Consider the following 18,474-nt stretch of genomic DNA (forward strand, 5'->3'; position numbering starts at 1 on the left):
CCTCCAGGTTTGCTGCGGCGGGGGTATTTATATTTAATGTCTTGTAAATTTTTGCAGTATATCGATAAGTGTAGAAATGTGTTTTATAAGATAAGCTTTATATGAGAAAGAAAATCCGGTATCACAATATTTTGTGATATGATTAAAAAACAAATCTAAATACTTATAACTGTTCAAGAAACTGTTTTTCGATATACCCTGTATACCACGAACACTTGAACAGACACGGCATGGATAATAAACATAAATTATGTTACTGGCCCAGTAAACATTTTTTCACATGGAACTGTGTTAAGGTTCGGGCCACTTACGTCATTTGTTCATGTTTATGATCCATACGTTCTGTTCTAATATTCGTCATGTATACTATTATTCTTGTAATACTACAATTTCATCACATTTAAATCAACTTGGTCAACATTTTCTTTTATTTCTGAACCCAAAATACACACAACATTTTCCAGCCCTAGGCCTACAAAATGTGAAAACACGATCTACTTCGGGTATAAATTGTTACAAAAAGGCGAGTTGTCCAAACAAAAGTAATTGCGGAGCCAAGATAAAGGTAATGTCTGCCCAGCACGCGATCCACATTACTTCGCATTACTGAATATTACTTTTATCTTCTGGTTTCTACTTTATGTTAAGCATGTAATATACAATTGTTATACTGTTGTTTGTGTGATGAGTTATTTGAATAATTTTGTTTGTTCGAGTTGCAATTTAGGCTAATCGTTTATGGTTGCTACCTTTGACTTGTCATTAAAGTAGACATGTCTATACAATTCTGTCTAGACACTATACAGACTCAGATTTGGCAAGTTTTCAAGTATTGATTATCAAATCAAATCAAATCAAATCAGTTTTATTTCCACAATATATAAAACATATACAATTTTTCTAAAAATAAAATACAAATATATGTAGTCTTGAAGCGTTATAGAGTAAAATGATTACGTAATTAATTCTAGTAAAATTAAATTTATAAAGTTATAATAATAAAAACTTAAATACTAGTTATATAGTCCATGGTTTTAGTAATTTATCTAAAAAGGCTATACCATTGTCTTTGGATAGTTAAGTAAACCTTCAAATAAATCATATCACTTGTTGCTATATTTTTACTCAGGCATTGTATGTCTACTATAATTGACTATGGACTAAGGGACCAATTTAGCGAAGATTTTACCGGAAGATAATATAATTCAATGCCCTTCTCATTGAGTGTTCTACTTTTTTAATTGAAATTGAAATTTAATTTTCTATTTTAGTTTTTTACACTTCGATTATAGATATTATATCTATTTACTCTGTGCTGCGATGATTTAAAGAGCCATTAAACATGGTTAAAGATGTAGATGAAAGTCTACACAGCGTTTCGCTTTCCAGTGTGGTACGATTCAGAAGTAGTGTGTAAGAAACTGCGACACACTCTGTGAGTGAGCTGGTTTTTTTGGTAAACCTCGGGGCTTCGGAGCCCGAAGTCCCGGGTTCAAATCCCGCCAAAAGCTTTTATAGCGCCCTAGGATGTGAAACTGAGAAACACTGGCTGCATGACCACCCAAAAGATAACTCTGTAATATTTACTTAGGAACAAATTACAGGGGAGGGAAATTACTTATCATGCCCAAGAAAATTAATTTAACAGTAACGTCATTAAACTTTTGATGGGCTACTATTTTGGATAGAGAAGAGATAGCGAACTCTGGTTTCACCATTCTTTAAGTTTTTGTAAACACTTCAAACTACTTCAAAACTTTTTGGGGGACACTAAACAATTTCAAAATCATAAAATTAAACTTCCTGCAAGAATTGCACGACCACCAAAAGGATATCTATGTATATGTTCTTAGAAAAACATTAGGGGGGAGGGTCTTGACTTTTTATTCACCCTGTATAGGTTTTGACCCTAGTGTTATGATTCCTTTAGCCTTTCTCCTAAATTCTGCTTGTATCACCTACACTGAATGTTAAATGTCTCCCTACTGTAACCTATACAACTATTGTGTGTGAATATAAAGGAGGCACGGAAATGGCTTCATTCAACCAAATCACTTTGTCACTTCATTGTTATTTTATGCTATTTTGTTGCTTGGTAAAAATTGCTATTCTCCAATTTATATTTAATTTTTTAATTGTGCAGTGAGCTTCCATTAGCTTCCGTTGGATTCACGTTTTATTTATACTAAAATGGAATGTTGCATTGTTGTGTGAATACAAACTTAAAGTACTACTTTTAGAATATGTATATCCGAAAGTTCAGAAAACTACACTATTTTTGCACGAAAACCGCGAATTAAAGGATTTATCTGTATATAGTGGTTGCACTAATAATAGTAAATTTACACTTTTTCCAGGAAGCTTCAACTCCTGTTCATTAAATTAAAACATAATGCATGTTTTGGATTTACTCAGAATATTGACCACAATATATTCTAGGACTACTTTTAGAGATACAAGTTCAACATCTTAATTGTTTCACCTTTTCCATAAAATTGAAAAAATTCGTAGTTTTTCTCACATTAACGATCAAAAGAGCTGCCCCACAATTCGCTGAAATAAGCAGTACTTCATAGCTGCATACCAAACCCTGCCCTACATAATGCTAAATACATTCGGTTGTATTGCCTAAACAAACAACCATCGTGCTTATCCGTCATCCACAAAGCACGTATATAATCGTCATCGACCCGACCTAACCATAACCTTGCCATGGCCTAATATCACTATGACACGGACGTATAAACTAGGACCAAGTTGAAGGACGAGCTTTGTTCCGTCTGCGACCATCGATACAAATATCGATTGTCAGATAGAAGATGAGATACGGCAGGTCTTGCACGTATAAACTAGGGTAAAGTTGAAGGACAAGTTTTGTTCCGTCTGCGACCATCGATACCAATATCGATTGTCATATTGATAATGAGATACGATAGGTCTTGCACGTATAAACTAGGGTAAAGTTGAAGGACAAGTTTTGTTCCGTCTGCGACCATCGATACAAATATCGATTGTCAGATCGAAGATGGGATACGATAGGTCTTGCTCGTATAAACTAGGGTAAAGTTGAAGGAAAAGTTTTGTTTCGTCTGCGACCATCGTTACAAATATCGATTGTCAGATCGAAGATAAGATACGAATGGTCTTGCACGTATAAACTCAGGTAAAGTTGAAGGACAAGTTTTGTTTCGTCTGTGACAATTTCTCGATACAAATATCGTTTGTCAGATCGAAGATGAGATACAATAGGTCTTGCACGTATAAACTCGAGTAAAGTTGAAGGACAAGTTTTGTTCCGTCTGCGACCATCGATACAAATATCGATTGTCAGATCGAAGGAGGTGAGATACGATGTCTTGCACGTGACATGCTTACTGTCACATAAATATTGGAGTTTGGTTTTCCTCTTCCGCGTTCCAAGATACTAAAATGGATATTTTATGCAGCGCAGTTTTATATTTTTGGCTCCAAATAAGGGTTGGATAGTTAAAATGAGGAATATTTTTTTACCTCTGAAGAGGTATACAATTTTGTGTTTATTAAGTGCCATTGAGTAACACCTTATACATCTAGGCTATAACGCTTATCAAGGAAGCACGCTGGTCTAGTGGTAAAGCACGGGACTTTGTTCTTTGATTTTCTAGGTTCGAATCCCTCCAGTCACCAATGGATTGTATCTAAGTGATAATGTCGACTCTCTAGATCTAGCCTGAAGTGATGTGAAAAATAAGTTCCCAGCTAGATTATAGCTTTTAAAAATGTGAAGATGGGAGTAAAAGAAATAGAAAAGTAACACCTTATAGATGTGTTGTCCTTATGAATCAGCTAAAGACAATTTCAGATTAATTCCGTCTGGTCAACAGTATGTAAGAACGATTTGTTGTTTACCCTTTGCTTTTTGTCACTTAATCATTTAATATAAACAATAACTCGTTCTCTGGATCCAAAGTACTCCAAATAAAAGAGAAATAAGTCGACACCATTAAAGTTACTAACATGAAACACATGTAAAACATGTTAGATATTTCACAATACGATGAGCACGTTTGCACTTTTCGATGTCAATTTTAGTAGGCATGATCTGTGGATGCGATACTCCCTGTTGTGGATTTACGGGATTTACGTCCGCACTAGCGAGTACTACGACTATCCGCAGTACTATCCCGATAATTAGACCAATTCGTAAATTACAAGGCAAAAGAGGTTCAGATTCCACTATAAACTGTTGGTCCCTTAGTTGCCATTGGCTGTATGGGCTAATCAACAATCCTTTCTAAGTGAAATGTCGTCCTTAGTAACAAGACTACAAGATCGCACCACTCATCATACACTCTCCATTTATACTTGACTTTAAATACCTACCTATGTTCGCCAATTCAGTTAAAAAGTTTTAAGTATCCAAAAGTCAATAAGTAATTAAACTTAACATCAAACATTCCTAAGTAGACTATATGTTACTTATGTGAGTGTGATTCACGTTTTCTCTATCGCAACTCTCCCTATGTCTCCGAGTATCTTCCCCCTCCGCCCTAGAGGGGTGCACAATGAAGATTGAAGGGCTGCTCGGACCCCAACCCCTAAACTTCTCAGCTGCTCTACTTTTCATCCCCGTCACCATTGTTTTCACATTCTACAGCTTTGTTTACCAGTTCTTGACATGCCGACAACTCGAGACTTTGAACATTTTTACGGTGAATTTGTAGCAATAGATGTAATTTTTTACGGTAGTTTGATGTCATATACAAGAATCGGGTTGAAAAAATGTTGTGCTTAGTTTTTTGTGCTTATTTTGACTCTATTTTAATTTATAAAGGGATTCTGCACATCTACAGAAAAAACTTTCATTTTGTATCAACAGCGTGTAATTTGGTCCAGTAGTATGGTCAGCCTAGCTGTCATAAGGTTTGCAAAAGTTTTTCAGTACATAAGACGAGACCTCGTCCCGTGGTCGAAAAGTCGACCAAAAGTATGTATTGTGCAAAGTTCTCTATTTTCACCACACGCTGTAAATAAAACATGTGATTAGAATTTCTTACATTTGTTTTGATTTTCCGTTTATATTTTGGTTGTTATTTCGTCACCAACATGGCAACCCATAAGGTCCATGTTAATTTTGTAAATTTTAAAATTCATTTTTTGCTCTTATCTTTGAGCCTATTTTAATTTATAAAGGGATTCTGCACATCTACAGAAAAAAACTTTCATTTGTTATCAACAGCGTGTAATTTGGTCCAGTAGTATGGTCAGGCTAGCTGTCATAAGTTTTGCAAAAGTTTTTTTTAGTATAAGATTTATTTTTGAATTTGCCTTGAAAGTGTAATTTCAAATTTTCATTTTACATCGCATGATATTTTTTTAACGTTGTGATAGCTTTTGTTGACGGACATAGCATCAATATAACACTAGAATGGTGTAGCAAACTTATGAAAATGGCCTAAGACAACGTTCCTTATTTGTCAATCATCTGAAATTACATGGATTGCGTGTGTTGTGATAATGGTTTTTGGTTTTGAGATTGAGTTTGTATATGCATTTGAGTGAATTCTGCTGTTTTCCTGGCTCCAAAGGCTACAAATACAGATCTTACCAAAGCACACATTTGTATTAGAAAACGAATGGGTAGTATTCTTCTGATGTTGCAGAGTTCAATCCTTGAGCGGTTTCCTTTCCACTATTTATCTTCCATAACGTAGCTGTAGTTACATACACCACACCTGACAAATGTTTGTGTTGTTTAACACCTTGATACCATTAAAGTATTATATTGTCTGTGTTGATACTGTCTCTTTATTACTTTCATACAATTATTTTGAAAACACAGTTGGTTAAAACGTAATCATTACTTTTTCGTCGACTGCCTCAAAAACAGCCGTTTTTAATACATGCGTTCCGGGTCTTAAGTAGCCCTTAAAAAGCCTTTTTAGTAACTAGGGAGTACATTTCAGCTGTTATTAACTTCGATTGTAAGCAGTTGCATTTATCGAAAATTGTGTATCGCTCAATTTAATCGGATAGAGGTATTGTTGCATTCTTGTCAATAGTACGACATATCAATCAATAGTATAACGTACACTGACTCGGTTATAATAGATGAAATGATTGAAAACTGCTATTTATTTATTAAATATTTTTAAATGAGTCTGAAGGGGTTTTGAGAGGTTATCTTAGCTTGAAAATTATTGTTGTTTTCTAACTTGTTATCCTGCAATAGGACAAAAAATATAGTCTAACACTCGAGAAAAAAGTGTATTTTCAACACTTGTTCATTATCCTGAAAGTTGAGCTCGGCTCGAAAAAGCCATTTTACATCCTAATGATGAAATATACTATTTGAACACTGATAAATCTAAAACATGTTATAACTGAGCACATTTCCACAAGGAGCAATTTTCACTGTGGGCGACATAGTATGTGCAAGTTTATGAACGGAGCAACACTTTATATGAACATGTATATTACGTAGAACAAAAGCAGCAGCTGTTCCTTTGCCAGCTAGGTAGCGATTGTCTTGAGGAAGGCAAGGTGTAGTCGTGGGTGTACCCGACCTTGGCTGGTAGGAAGGGCGTGTTGTCAGCAATTTTCTGCTCTTCTGCTGCAGGAGGGGGCAAGTCTACCACACCCTCTGCCATTCATAATCTTACCAGGCCTGGGGCCATGTAATAAGGTGGTAGCGATAGAGTATTGTTTTTGCGACTAGGAGGACAGGCTAAAAGTGGGAATTCGTTTGGAACTTCGTGAAATAAGAATTGGTGATGCTATGTTTTGTAGATTAGTTTGTACATAGATGAAGTAATATAATATTATATAATAATATAATATAATATTATATTATAATAATATAATATTATAATATAATATTATAATATAATATAATTATATTACTTCATCTATGGTTTGTATGTGGATAATGGTTTTGTTAATTTTAAAGGTTGGAAACTACAACAAGTAAATAAAAATACATATAATAACACTTGAAACATTTATGTACACTTATATCGATAAGACGGCATGCATATACCAACGATTTGTATAGGACACTCCAATCATCATCAGACCCTTGACGAAATATATTGGAATCCAGTTGGAAACTAAAACACTTGCCCTTGATCATTGATAATTTATTGGCTAGATGATTTCGGTTTAGGAATATTGAGTAAAATAGATACACAGATCACATTACTACTTGTTACACTCGTATTATACATCGATGGTTACACTTAATTTCCAATCATATTTAGCTCAGCTTAAAATACCCTAGAAAAATTAAAATACAATGCTAGACATAGTAGAAACGCGAAATAGTCAACTTTGAGCTGTGTTGTATATCTAAAAGTTTATCAAACCTCATTTTTATTAAATGGGACCAAAATTGATGATACAAAACAGGTGTAGGTTTACATGTAGTCTTGTCGAAAACTAATCACATTCTCATATAAAATTAACCAAATACTTAAAGAAAACTTAATTATCAGTATCATTGATTTTAGCGAATTTCCCTATAGGGAAGTAGCTATTACCGTAGGTCTCATGGTAAGACCTAAGCCCGGGACCGATTTACTTTTTCATTTTGATGTCCCCAGAGGCCAAAAACACCATTCGTTCAAATTTTTATATATCTATATATATCTATATATATATATATATATATGTCCATCCGCACGATAACTTGAGTAATTTTTGTCCGATTTTGATAAAATTTGGTTTGAAGGTGTAAGGCGGGATAAACTTGAATGAGTTCGCGAACCAGCATGATCGGACTATAGGAACGGGGGTTTATGGGGGGTTTTATGGGGTAAAAATAGGTTTTTCCCATTTTCGACCCTAAAAACACAAAATTTCACAATTTATTTTTAAACCATTTTATAGAGCTTAAAAAAACAAATAATTTAGTATATTGAAGCGTTATTATGCGCCTAATCGTTACGGAGAAAATTCAAAAAAATTGTAATTTTAAAATTCCCATGTTATTCTTATGGAGAATAAGTCTACTGTTGTAGTTTGCTTGTTTATGAACATATTTTGATCGATTTTGGAAAATACTTTTATTTCTTACTAAACTATTATCATTTTATAAAAAAATCTTTTTTACCATCTCTGTTGCAGCAAACCTAAGTACTCGTTAAACTAATTCTATTTAAATAGGAAATAAATGTGCTATTTTTATGGAGGCATTTTAGTGTAAATCCAATCAGGTTAATGGAAATTCGCTTAGTCTGCAGGTTTGCTGCGGCGGGGGTATTTATAACGAGCGTCGATCCCTACTACTTCACCTCATGCTGTATCCATCTGGACCCTGTACAACATGGTTAGTGTTTCGGCTTGTAATAAATTGCTAAACATAATTCCGCAAGTAACATTTTCACTTTAACATTTCCAACCACTAATCCGTCTTATAATTTACAGCCAGCTACTGGTTCTACCGCACCTTACCGTGGTACTTTTCCCGCCAAAGATTAACTTTTGACCACACCGAGGTCGTAGTAGGACAGTTCTGAGGTGACAGGAGAAAATCGCTTGTTGTTATTTATGTTTTGCTCACTTTCCTTGCTCTTTCGGTTCATCAGCTGTAAACGCGTTAACTATGCTTTCCCCTTCTGTTTTGGTCCACTTTTTAGGCCTAATTGACAAATTTCCTCGTTGAAGCTGTCTTGCCAACAGCACCATGTAGAAATTGTTTGAATGTGCACATTGTGCAATGTTTTAGATACTGAAGAAAACACGCAATCTTTATGTGACTCTTTAGGTTATGTCTTACATTTCAATAATTAAAGCCATTTTTATAACTTTGAGTCTACACAACCGCCGCAATGCCCTGATAGTGCTATCAAGTTTCGTATCGTTTCGTGTTCTGTTTAATGTTAAACTTCGATGTTTTGACGTGTTGCAAACTCTGATGATGTTGCATTGTAACGAAACATATCATCTTTAATTTATTGAAGTACATAATTTGTACTACTGACCTGTAAGCCATAGCCTAAAAGTCATATGTACGTAGTTCAGGGTATCAGTATGAATATTATTGATCTTTATGGACCAAGGACCAATTTAATCACCACAAAGTAGTTGATGCAATTGTATAAGACTTTTTGAATCTTAGTCTTTTCTACTATTGTAATCATCGCATGAACCAGTTATTCAATTTTCATGCTTTATTTTACAAGCTTAAAATACTCAGTTTGGTTTTGTTGAATAATTGTCATACTCGATAAAAATTAGTGATTGATACCAGCACAATTTGTAGTTGGGTCAATTAAACCAAAATAAAATTTTATTCTAAGACAATATTGATGTGTTAGTAGACTAGAATATGTGGGGTATGTATTAATAGTCGAAACTAACCTACTTTTTCAACAAAGCTTAGTCCATTGTAAACCCTAGGCCCAGAAACACTGTATTTTTCTATTAAAAAATTGTACGAATAATTATTTGATTAAATGTGTCAGTTTTAGTGAATGATAACTATTCGAATTACTGTGATATTTAGTTCGTATAATGGCCTTACAACAGTAATTAGACAAATATTAACGTAACATCTACTTCTGCAGCATCAATATTTATTATATTGTTTAAAACTTCCGCTTGAACAGCAGGATTATATTTACCTGTTTAACATTGGAACATCAACTGTAGGGGAACGCAGATTTTATTTCATGAGCATTATTTCCCCTTCCAGAATCCCCTAACAACTTCCCTTATCAATTTCCTACTGATTTTCACCAGTTCGAAGATTAAGGTTAAGGTTTCCTTGAAACCGTCCAGTGTTGAAAGTTGAAATGTAACGAAATTATTTAAAAATAAAATAGAAAATATAATCCAACAAGATATATCTGGATTATGGCTTCAATTCATAACAATTTATATTTCACGGTTTGTTTTTAATATTTATGAACTTATTGAAAGAAGAGGGTCTTAAAGTTCTAAAGAGGACTTATGAGTTGAGATAGGGTTCTAAGCCCTCGGAGACATAATCTGTTTGAACGTTTATGTCGTTTTAATTAAAGTGTCTCTAACTTAAACTATTCTATTATGTTCCTTCGTGATTATGTCAATACTCTCATCAAATCGGAGGATATTTTATAAATGTTGTAATTTTAAGCTTTTTACCAAGGTTCTTAGAGATACTCGCTTATTGTTATTGTGAAACGGGTTTATAAAAATAAAATAAGTAGACAACAAGTATTTTTTGTTTTCCTGGGGATTGGGATAATCGGCAATGCACAAAATAGCCAGGGTTTCAATGAGTTACTTCCAATGTGGCTTTGTTAAGGTATATATTTAACACATACATTTATGTTCATATTGTACACTTGCAACTTACACTGCTAGTGTTGTGCAGTGACGTAGTAAAACAGCTGATTCCCCGGAGAATGTTTATGTAAACTCAACACATGTCGAGTGGTCATCAGAATTACACCACTGACGTTGTTTAGAACAGCTGTTCGAACTACGACACAGCTTACTCTTCATTATACAGTGTTGGTGTAGTTTTGTTTTATTGCTAAAAATGTATTAAAACATCTTTTTAAATTTGTATGAATAGTTTTGAAAACATCGTGTGACATACGCTTAATATTTTTGCAAAAGTTTAATCGTGTTTTATATTGTATTCAAAGATTTGTGCTATGACGTGATAATGTTAAAAAAAACTCATGATGGTAATATCTGTACCCTGCATACATTTAACTAACAGATCGTCTTGAATAAATAGCCTATATAGGCAAAACTGTGAGCCCCTATAAAAAAATTGCAAACTATCAGTTTTTTTCTAAATAAGTATTTTTGGCGAAAATGTCATGAAAGTTTTCTTCATGAGTCACTCTCTACATTGAAAACTTTTAAACTGGTTGGTACGTCCCCTAATTAGTAACTAAATCTTGTAATACTTTTAAAATTTAATGTAGCCTAAATTTGTAAAATTTGAGCAAACCGTTAAACTGGGGTCAGTTCTTTGACATATTGGTATTTAAATAATTATTGCGTACATTTTATTTTTCTTAATGATTGAATCACATATTTCACTAGTTAAAAGGGTCATAAATTCAACTCAATCCCAACCGCCCAGTTAAAATTACTTGAGGAAAAGTAAGCTTTAGTTATGTTAAAAATTACATTATTCATTTACAGCTCAGAGTGAAATGATATCAAGTTTTACTCGTTTCTCGTTACTGGTCCTAACGAAGCCCTAACGTTTCCCCCTTTCCCCACCTTTCCCCACTTTTCCTCCCCGTTCTCATCACTGAAGATTAGAGCTGAGCTAAATAAATACTGACAACTCAAGGTACTAGGACGTTTTCTTTCAATACTTTTTACCTAAGAGTGATGGGAATCTGATGGTGCTCTGTCGACTCAGTAGAGTTAATATACTATAGTGTTTCCGTCTATGGGGCTTTCTTTCCGTATCATTATTTAAATGGAACTGTCAAAAACGTCCGAACCAGATTGTGCGGTTATGAGTTCGTAATATTCGGGACAGTGATGTCATTTGTTTATGATCCATACAGTTGTGTTTCTTAATGTACGAGATAATTGCATGGTGTATGTAACTACTTTCCACGCCGGTTGTCTGTTCAGTTTGTATATGCATTACTTTTTCCATAACTTTTCTCTCCCAATGACGTCTTCAGATCAGCTGACCGACACCTCAGTCACTGGACAATGCCAATTGTTCGTGTTCTACCGTACCTCTGTCCCAGTGACGTCATCAAATCAGCTGACCGACACCTCTGTCATCTGACTATACCACTTATTCGTGTATCACAGTACCTCTGTCCCAATGACGTCATCAGATCAGCTGACCGACACCTCAGTCACCTGACAATGCCACATGTTCGTGGATCACAGTACCTCAGTCCCAGTGACGTCATCAGATCAGCTGACCGACACCTCATTCACCTGACAAAGCCACTTGTTCGCGGATCGCAATATCTCAGTCTTAATGACGTCATTATATCAGCTGGCCGACACCTCAGTCACCTGACAATGCCACACGTTCGCGGATCGCAATATCTCAGTTGTCACCTCACGTAGTTGGACCTCGGCCAGTCCCTGACCTTTACAATCACTGATCGACTGATCGATATTTTTAATCACCCCCCCTAATCCCCTACTTTGTCCCCCTTCATCAAGAACGGTAGATTGGCTAGCGGCGTTATTGGAGAAATGACTCATTACATTTCTGTCGCCCTGTTGCTGTGTAGTGTGTTAACTAAAAATTGTTTCGGATTTTAAACGTATTTTTTTATTTTTAGCCATGATTAATGATGGTTACGGTTTGCTAGAAATAGAAAATGCAATTCATTTTCCAATACGATATTTGAGGTAGAATATTTTCAGTGTATGGCTTTTTTTCTGTTTATTTTATTATATTTTTTTGGAGATACTTCTAGTAAATTCAAACCTCTACAGCGGAAAATAGTACATTAAGGTTGAGCTGGTCTAGTGGTAGAGCGCGGGACTTCGGTCCCCGAGGTGCCGGGTCCAAATCCCGCCAATCTCCAATAGATTTTAAATCAGTGATAATGCCAGAACCGCAACATCTAGCCTGAAGTAATGTGAAAAACAATAGTAAGGGGATTTATCTGAAGTTAAAACACGTCTTGATGATTTTGTTGCAAATCTTAGGATTTTAAGCACATTATAAAGTCATGACTCTTTTGCATGGATATTTGTATCCTATTAGATTGTGTTAATTCATCTAAGTTCCAACTAAGAACAACGCGGTACATTTCACTTGCATGGCCATAATAGAAGCTGTAGAAGACCAAACCATCGAAACCTGTTTAGCATGATGTTAATTTTCAAGACGAATTAAATAATGGAGGCTAGCAGAGTTGTAAACCTCTACTAAGTTAAGAAACTGTAGGTTAGGTGGCCTCCATTTAATACTCAAGTACCTTATTTTTACTGCTGTAAAATTCTAGTTTGTAATAATGGGTCCGGAATTCTGGGAATTTTAAAGAAAAATCCATCGTCATTGCCGATGTCAGCGCAATTGCAGATGATTATATCTTGACTACACAGTAATTAGTTATGTTCAGTTGTCACGTACAGTACCAGTAGCGACTGACGTATGTAGATTTGCGTATGGCTCAAGAGTCGTAACATATAGTCCAGGAGCTGAGGGGGTTTGAGCATGCATGAAAGTAGTACGCATTGTTATTGCTGATTATTGTAATATGGACTGTGGTGATCAAAATTACGTATGTCGCCTATTTCAAAAGTGGTCGATAAGGTGGGGGGAGGGGGCAAACATGGCGGTTTGCGCTATGCGTTAACACGCTGATAGTTCGAAAACGGTAAAAGATAGAACATCGGTTAAAACGTCGTTGGAATTCTTAAAATGTGAACAACAATAATGGTTATTGGGTCCGAGGTCGTATCTCTATAAATAAACAAGTTATTGTATAAAATATGTAAAAATGGACTTTTCGTGTAGTTTTTTAACCGAAAGTAGAATTAATTTGTGAGTGTCGCAAAGAAGTAATATCAAATATCTTTGCTGATACTTGTAATATGGCAGGGGTGCCCACAAGGGGGGGCTGTGACGCAGACTGCGTCATTGAAATTCTTGGGGGGGGGCTCAAAAAATTCAAATGGGGGGGGGGCTAATTGCAACAGTGTTCAACGTGACGACAATCCAAAATATATTACGAAGTCGCCAGATAGAAAGTGGATTAATTAATGACAATAGTTATATTATTGAATTCAATCAGTTAAAATAGGATTTCAGGATTCGTGTAGGAAGTTATTATTTAAGATTAGCAAGACGTGAGATCTAAGAGGGAGGGCACGGAATGGCTCAACTGCTGTGATAGATAAAAGATAACGCGTGGTACAGACATGTCCAACTACACGCGACTTGCACAGAAAGCTTTGTTGACATAAAGCTCATTAAAATGCAATCAAGTAGCATAGGCTACAATACTTTACACTATTGTGTAGATACTCGATTACCTGAGTTAATAGGGAGAGGGGGGGTAATGAAAAATACGGTTAATCCAATATATTATAAAAACATATGACAAACTCATTAAAACGCTGTAAACAGCCATTAACGTCACGATTATCATTTTTATAAACAAAATTCAATATTGCACAACCATTATTATTGTGCAATAACATTATTATTGTAAATTTCAAATCATTTATCTTGGTTCAGTTGTACAAACGGCAACGTTTAAAATTATAGCCAACTCAAACTCAACTAATCACTAGCCAAACATTGCATTGCTATAAATAACGTAAATATTAAAGGAACCTTTAGAAAGTGTTATAAGGTACTGCTCATGATAGACAGATAGGCTACCGATAGGTGCTGTATCACAGCATAGGAATTGATAGATAAGTAATAAAAAAGTGTAAAATTATATTTAGAGATAATTAAAACACTCTTAAAAAAGAATGTAACGAGAACAATCTTGTTATTCTTTTTCTTTGTTCTTTAATAGGTTTCTCTTCAATTCATACACAAATTCAACAAGTCGCCATATTTAGGCCTACTCATTGGCCAATCACAGCCTTACTAAAGTTACCATGGTTACTAATCACTCAATCACAGTTTACTAAGCATTATATCGTCATCATTCCCCAGCTGTTGTATCTGACATCTGTTGTAACATAGCGCACAGCAGACAGAAGTGTAAAAGGGAGCAGACGATTGTTGGCGCAAGCGTTGTTTCCATTTCATTTTCATCAAAGGACCTGTGATGTTTCTAAAGGGAGGGAGAGGGGATCGTTATAACGAGAAAAGACGCTGACAATTCGTTAAGCAGAGGTTACGAACGCTATATGGATACCTATTCTGGCAATAAAAAATTCCTTAAATTGTGGTGACTTATAAAACTCTAATTTTATTTATATAGAAAGATAAGTTTTCCAGTCCTGTACAACACTGATTCACGGTCTTTTCCCTGTAATCAAAATTCAAGTACAACCTGATACACACCGAATCTCCGGTTCCCGACCTGGATGATGGCTCTAGTTATTTAATTTAATTTACAGTTACATATTAGTACCCGTGATAAATCAAACCCGTTACGTAAGCCAAATCACACACGGTTATTAATCTCACTTGGTTTTGGATTTGCTTACAAACGTGATCGTAAATGGTTACAAACGTGATCGGAAATGGTTAGGGCCTACACAGTATTTGTCAACAACATTTATGTAAACATATCAGTGACAGCTAGGAAAAGAAATCTTTATCAAAACAGATTATTAGTATTTCAAAAATTAATGACGTATGTGGTAAACATGGAGAAAATAAACTAGAAAAATCACACAAAATTGTGTACTTGATCGTCCGTTATTTTATTTCCAAAATAGTGTGGCCATATTTTAATGGCTATAAGGACTCTCTCGCCAATCCTGTGGATACAATTAAACAATTATAATCATAATCGGTACTCTAGTTTTCTTTAGAGTAGGCTGCATAAAATGCCTTCTGGGCCATGACAGACGGACATAAATTGAGATAAGACATGTTTCAACTTCTTCAATGTATAAAACATAAATAACCCAAAATATGTATAATTCTGAGCAATGTACAGACAAACCTATAACTTTATTCATATCTTCATATAGATTCACTGGGTTTGAATTTTAAATATCTAAAGAAATTATAAAACTTCTTTTATAGTTTTAAAAATAGTACTGGGCGGGGAATAATGTTTCTCATTTGTTGTGTACATCATTTATGGTGGGGGGGGGGGGCTGTTGCTCAATGGGGGGGGGGGTGCGTCATGAGTCTAGGGGGGGATGGGCACCCCTGAATATGGACTGTGGTGATAAAAAATACGCATTTCGCCTACTTTTCAGGTGGTCGAGAACTTGGGGGGAGGGGGGCAAAGATGGCGGAACGCGCTATGCATCGAGACGACTGTAGCTCGAGAACGGTACGAGATAGGACATCGGTTAAAACGTAGTTTTAATCCAAAAAATATTACCAATAGAAAAGGTCATTGGGTAAAAAGTTGTATCTTAACTAATAAAAAAGTTATAACAATAATAAGTTTAACAAAATCTACATCGTACAGCTATTTTTTTCGAAAATCTTATGGACTAATAATTCATAAAATAGATAATGTATCAAATAAACCGTTGGTCAGGCGACGCTAGGATTGGCGCAAATTTAACCTGCGAGTAACTAGCGAAGTGTAATTAAATATGAAGAGATGGTAAGTTTGCAATGCTTGTAAATACGCGGCCGCTATTGAATTTGAACATGTTTACACTTTTTTGCTCTAATCATGGTGAAATTGTCACATATTGAAGCCCCATTAGCTTGTGTAAACCCGAGAAAATCGTACACGTTGCGAGTTTATAGCATAATATAATAGTATACATAAAAAGACCGCTACTAAATTGTCTTTAGCTGAATGTTAGGATGATAAATCTGTAAAGAGTGTAATCGATGATGATGTTAATAGTGACATCTTAATCCAGGCTTATATTTAGTCGTAATTACATTTACCAATGACAACTTGTATTGTTCGCTCTAATCTATACTGTTTCTTATCATAATCCAGTTAAGTAGTGTGTGCTAATGTGTGTCTGTGGTGTTGCAGATAGTGCCCGGAGTGAGGTGCCTCATCAGTGTGTCCCATCATGTAATATGCGCTCCGTGGCACGTGGTGGCGAGCCGTCGTATCTGCAGGTCGGAGCGTCCGTCACCCGTTACCAGTCTTGCACCGTCGACCCCAGACCCTCCAGAGTCGTCCACTGTCCAGACCTGAACGCCTGTCTTGTCAACGAGGGGCGAGACAGCGAGCCGGTCCACTGCAATGCCGTCCACTACGGCTACGCGATCCCGGTGAACGTGGTGCCGTCGCAGCAACACCCGGACCTCGCCGAGCTAGTGCTGGACGCCGACAGAGGATTGGCGCCGGAGACCGTGTCGTACCTGCTGCAGCACCACCCGCAGCTGCGGGAGTCCGCGATGACTACGACGGCCAACAACCGCCGGGGGACCGCCCTGGCGGAGCCTGAAGAAGACATCGCGGCGATCGCGAAACAAATCAGTGACCACGCTGAAGCTATCTACCAAACGTGGAAGGCTAGAGGGTTAGCGCCCACGGAGATTCTCAATTGTCACACAAATTCGACAGCGGCTGACAAGTTCGGGTCGGCGCTGACGCCCAAGAAGGAGAAAAGTCCTACTTCTCCGGTCGTAGATTTGTTGTCCACTCCGTCGTCTTTGAATACGAATAATTTAGAGCAGTTGGTGAACAATTTCGTGGTAGAAGACAAAGCTAGGATTGCGCGTCAAAAGACGAACACTTCGAAAGCTATTCCGTCCTCTATTCAGTTCGCTCTGCAGAAGTTTGAAAAGAAAGCTGCTGAACCGAGTGTAAAGGTTGGTGTGAAACAGACAAATCAGAGGCAAAGCGATCCTTTGAGGAATTACAGTAACACAACTCCGAGGCCTTTTCAACCCAAGCCTTCCAACATATCGCCGTACATCATGGATACGATAGAGACTACCTTTCCGGACGAGACGGACAAGAGCAAGACCGAAGAAGGCGGGTCCGGCATGACCACGTGGCCTTTGAAAAACAAAACTGTCGGTGACACCATCAAGAAACTGGGTGGCAATTTGGAAAAGACTGAATCGGGAACAGAGTATTTAGACGAAGTCGCGAAAGAGGAAGAGAGGCTGATAAACGCGTTGAAAACTGGAATCATCATCGCCGAAGATCCTAACAGCAAGAGGGCGAAGAAAGGATTGAAGTATGGCAGAGCTGAAGAAAAGGCGGAAATCAAAGAGATCTTGAACAAAGTGAATGTGCAGAGCAAGGTGGAGGCGTTTAGCAAAGCAGAGCAGCAAAATGTTGTGGTTCGTAGATCTCCCGCGGTACGAACTCCTGGAGGGTCCGTTCCTCATCCGGAGTTGAGGACTCGGTCCGCGCCCAACACCGTGGCTAACCCGGTAAGACCGTTCCTCACCCGCGGCTCCGTGGCTGAGAGAGTACTCATCTTCGAGAAATGTCCAACGGAACTCATCATGGAGAAGAGAGGCAAGAACAACTCGGTCAACTCATGGAGGAACACATCTGTAGACGTCCAGGCTAAAGCACAGGTCAGTCGAGTGATTATTTTGTATCTTTGTTTGATAGTTTTTGTGTTTAAATAGTTGTTGAGTGTATGCAGGACTTTTTAGTGTCTTTAAACACAAGATTTTCCCCAGGCTGATGAATTAAAAAGGTTAAATAACTTGTCGCCTTTTGCGCTTTTGATCCAAGTTTCGTCCTGACTGAATACGCATTTCGGTTCTTCGTCCACCATTATCTTGCTCTTTCCTGAAGAGGTGTGTCAAAAGCTAAAAAATAGTATACACGTAAAACACTAACCGACGTTTTAGCATTTCTACCATTGAGATTTTATGTGACTTCCTACTTGTTTATTTGTTTTGTTCTCCTTAACATACAATTCTTTGGTAAATTTTTGCGCACAATCGTTGATATACCTCTTCTATCC

General features: G+C 36.6%; 1 protein-coding gene across 8 annotated transcripts in view; it reads left to right on the forward strand.

Annotated features, from left to right (window-relative positions):
- The window catches only part of LOC128991453 (uncharacterized), a 134,180-nt gene that overhangs the window by 26,044 nt on the left and 89,662 nt on the right, over positions 1-18,474 (forward strand). For all 8 annotated transcript variants that reach the window (XM_054414347.1, XM_054414343.1, XM_054414346.1 and 5 more), the window contains exon 2: positions 16,566-18,076. In XM_054414347.1, coding sequence (XP_054270322.1) covers positions 16,613-18,076 — 1,464 coding nt within the window. In that variant the 5' untranslated portion in view covers positions 16,566-16,612. The remainder of the gene's footprint in view (positions 1-16,565; positions 18,077-18,474) is intronic.

The sequence above is a fragment of the Macrosteles quadrilineatus genome, unplaced genomic scaffold, assembly GCF_028750875.1.
Source record: "Macrosteles quadrilineatus isolate MER2022 unplaced genomic scaffold, UCM_ALF_1.0 Scaffold_4__1_contigs__length_99947679, whole genome shotgun sequence".
Classification (NCBI taxonomy): domain Eukaryota; kingdom Metazoa; phylum Arthropoda; class Insecta; order Hemiptera; family Cicadellidae; genus Macrosteles; species Macrosteles quadrilineatus.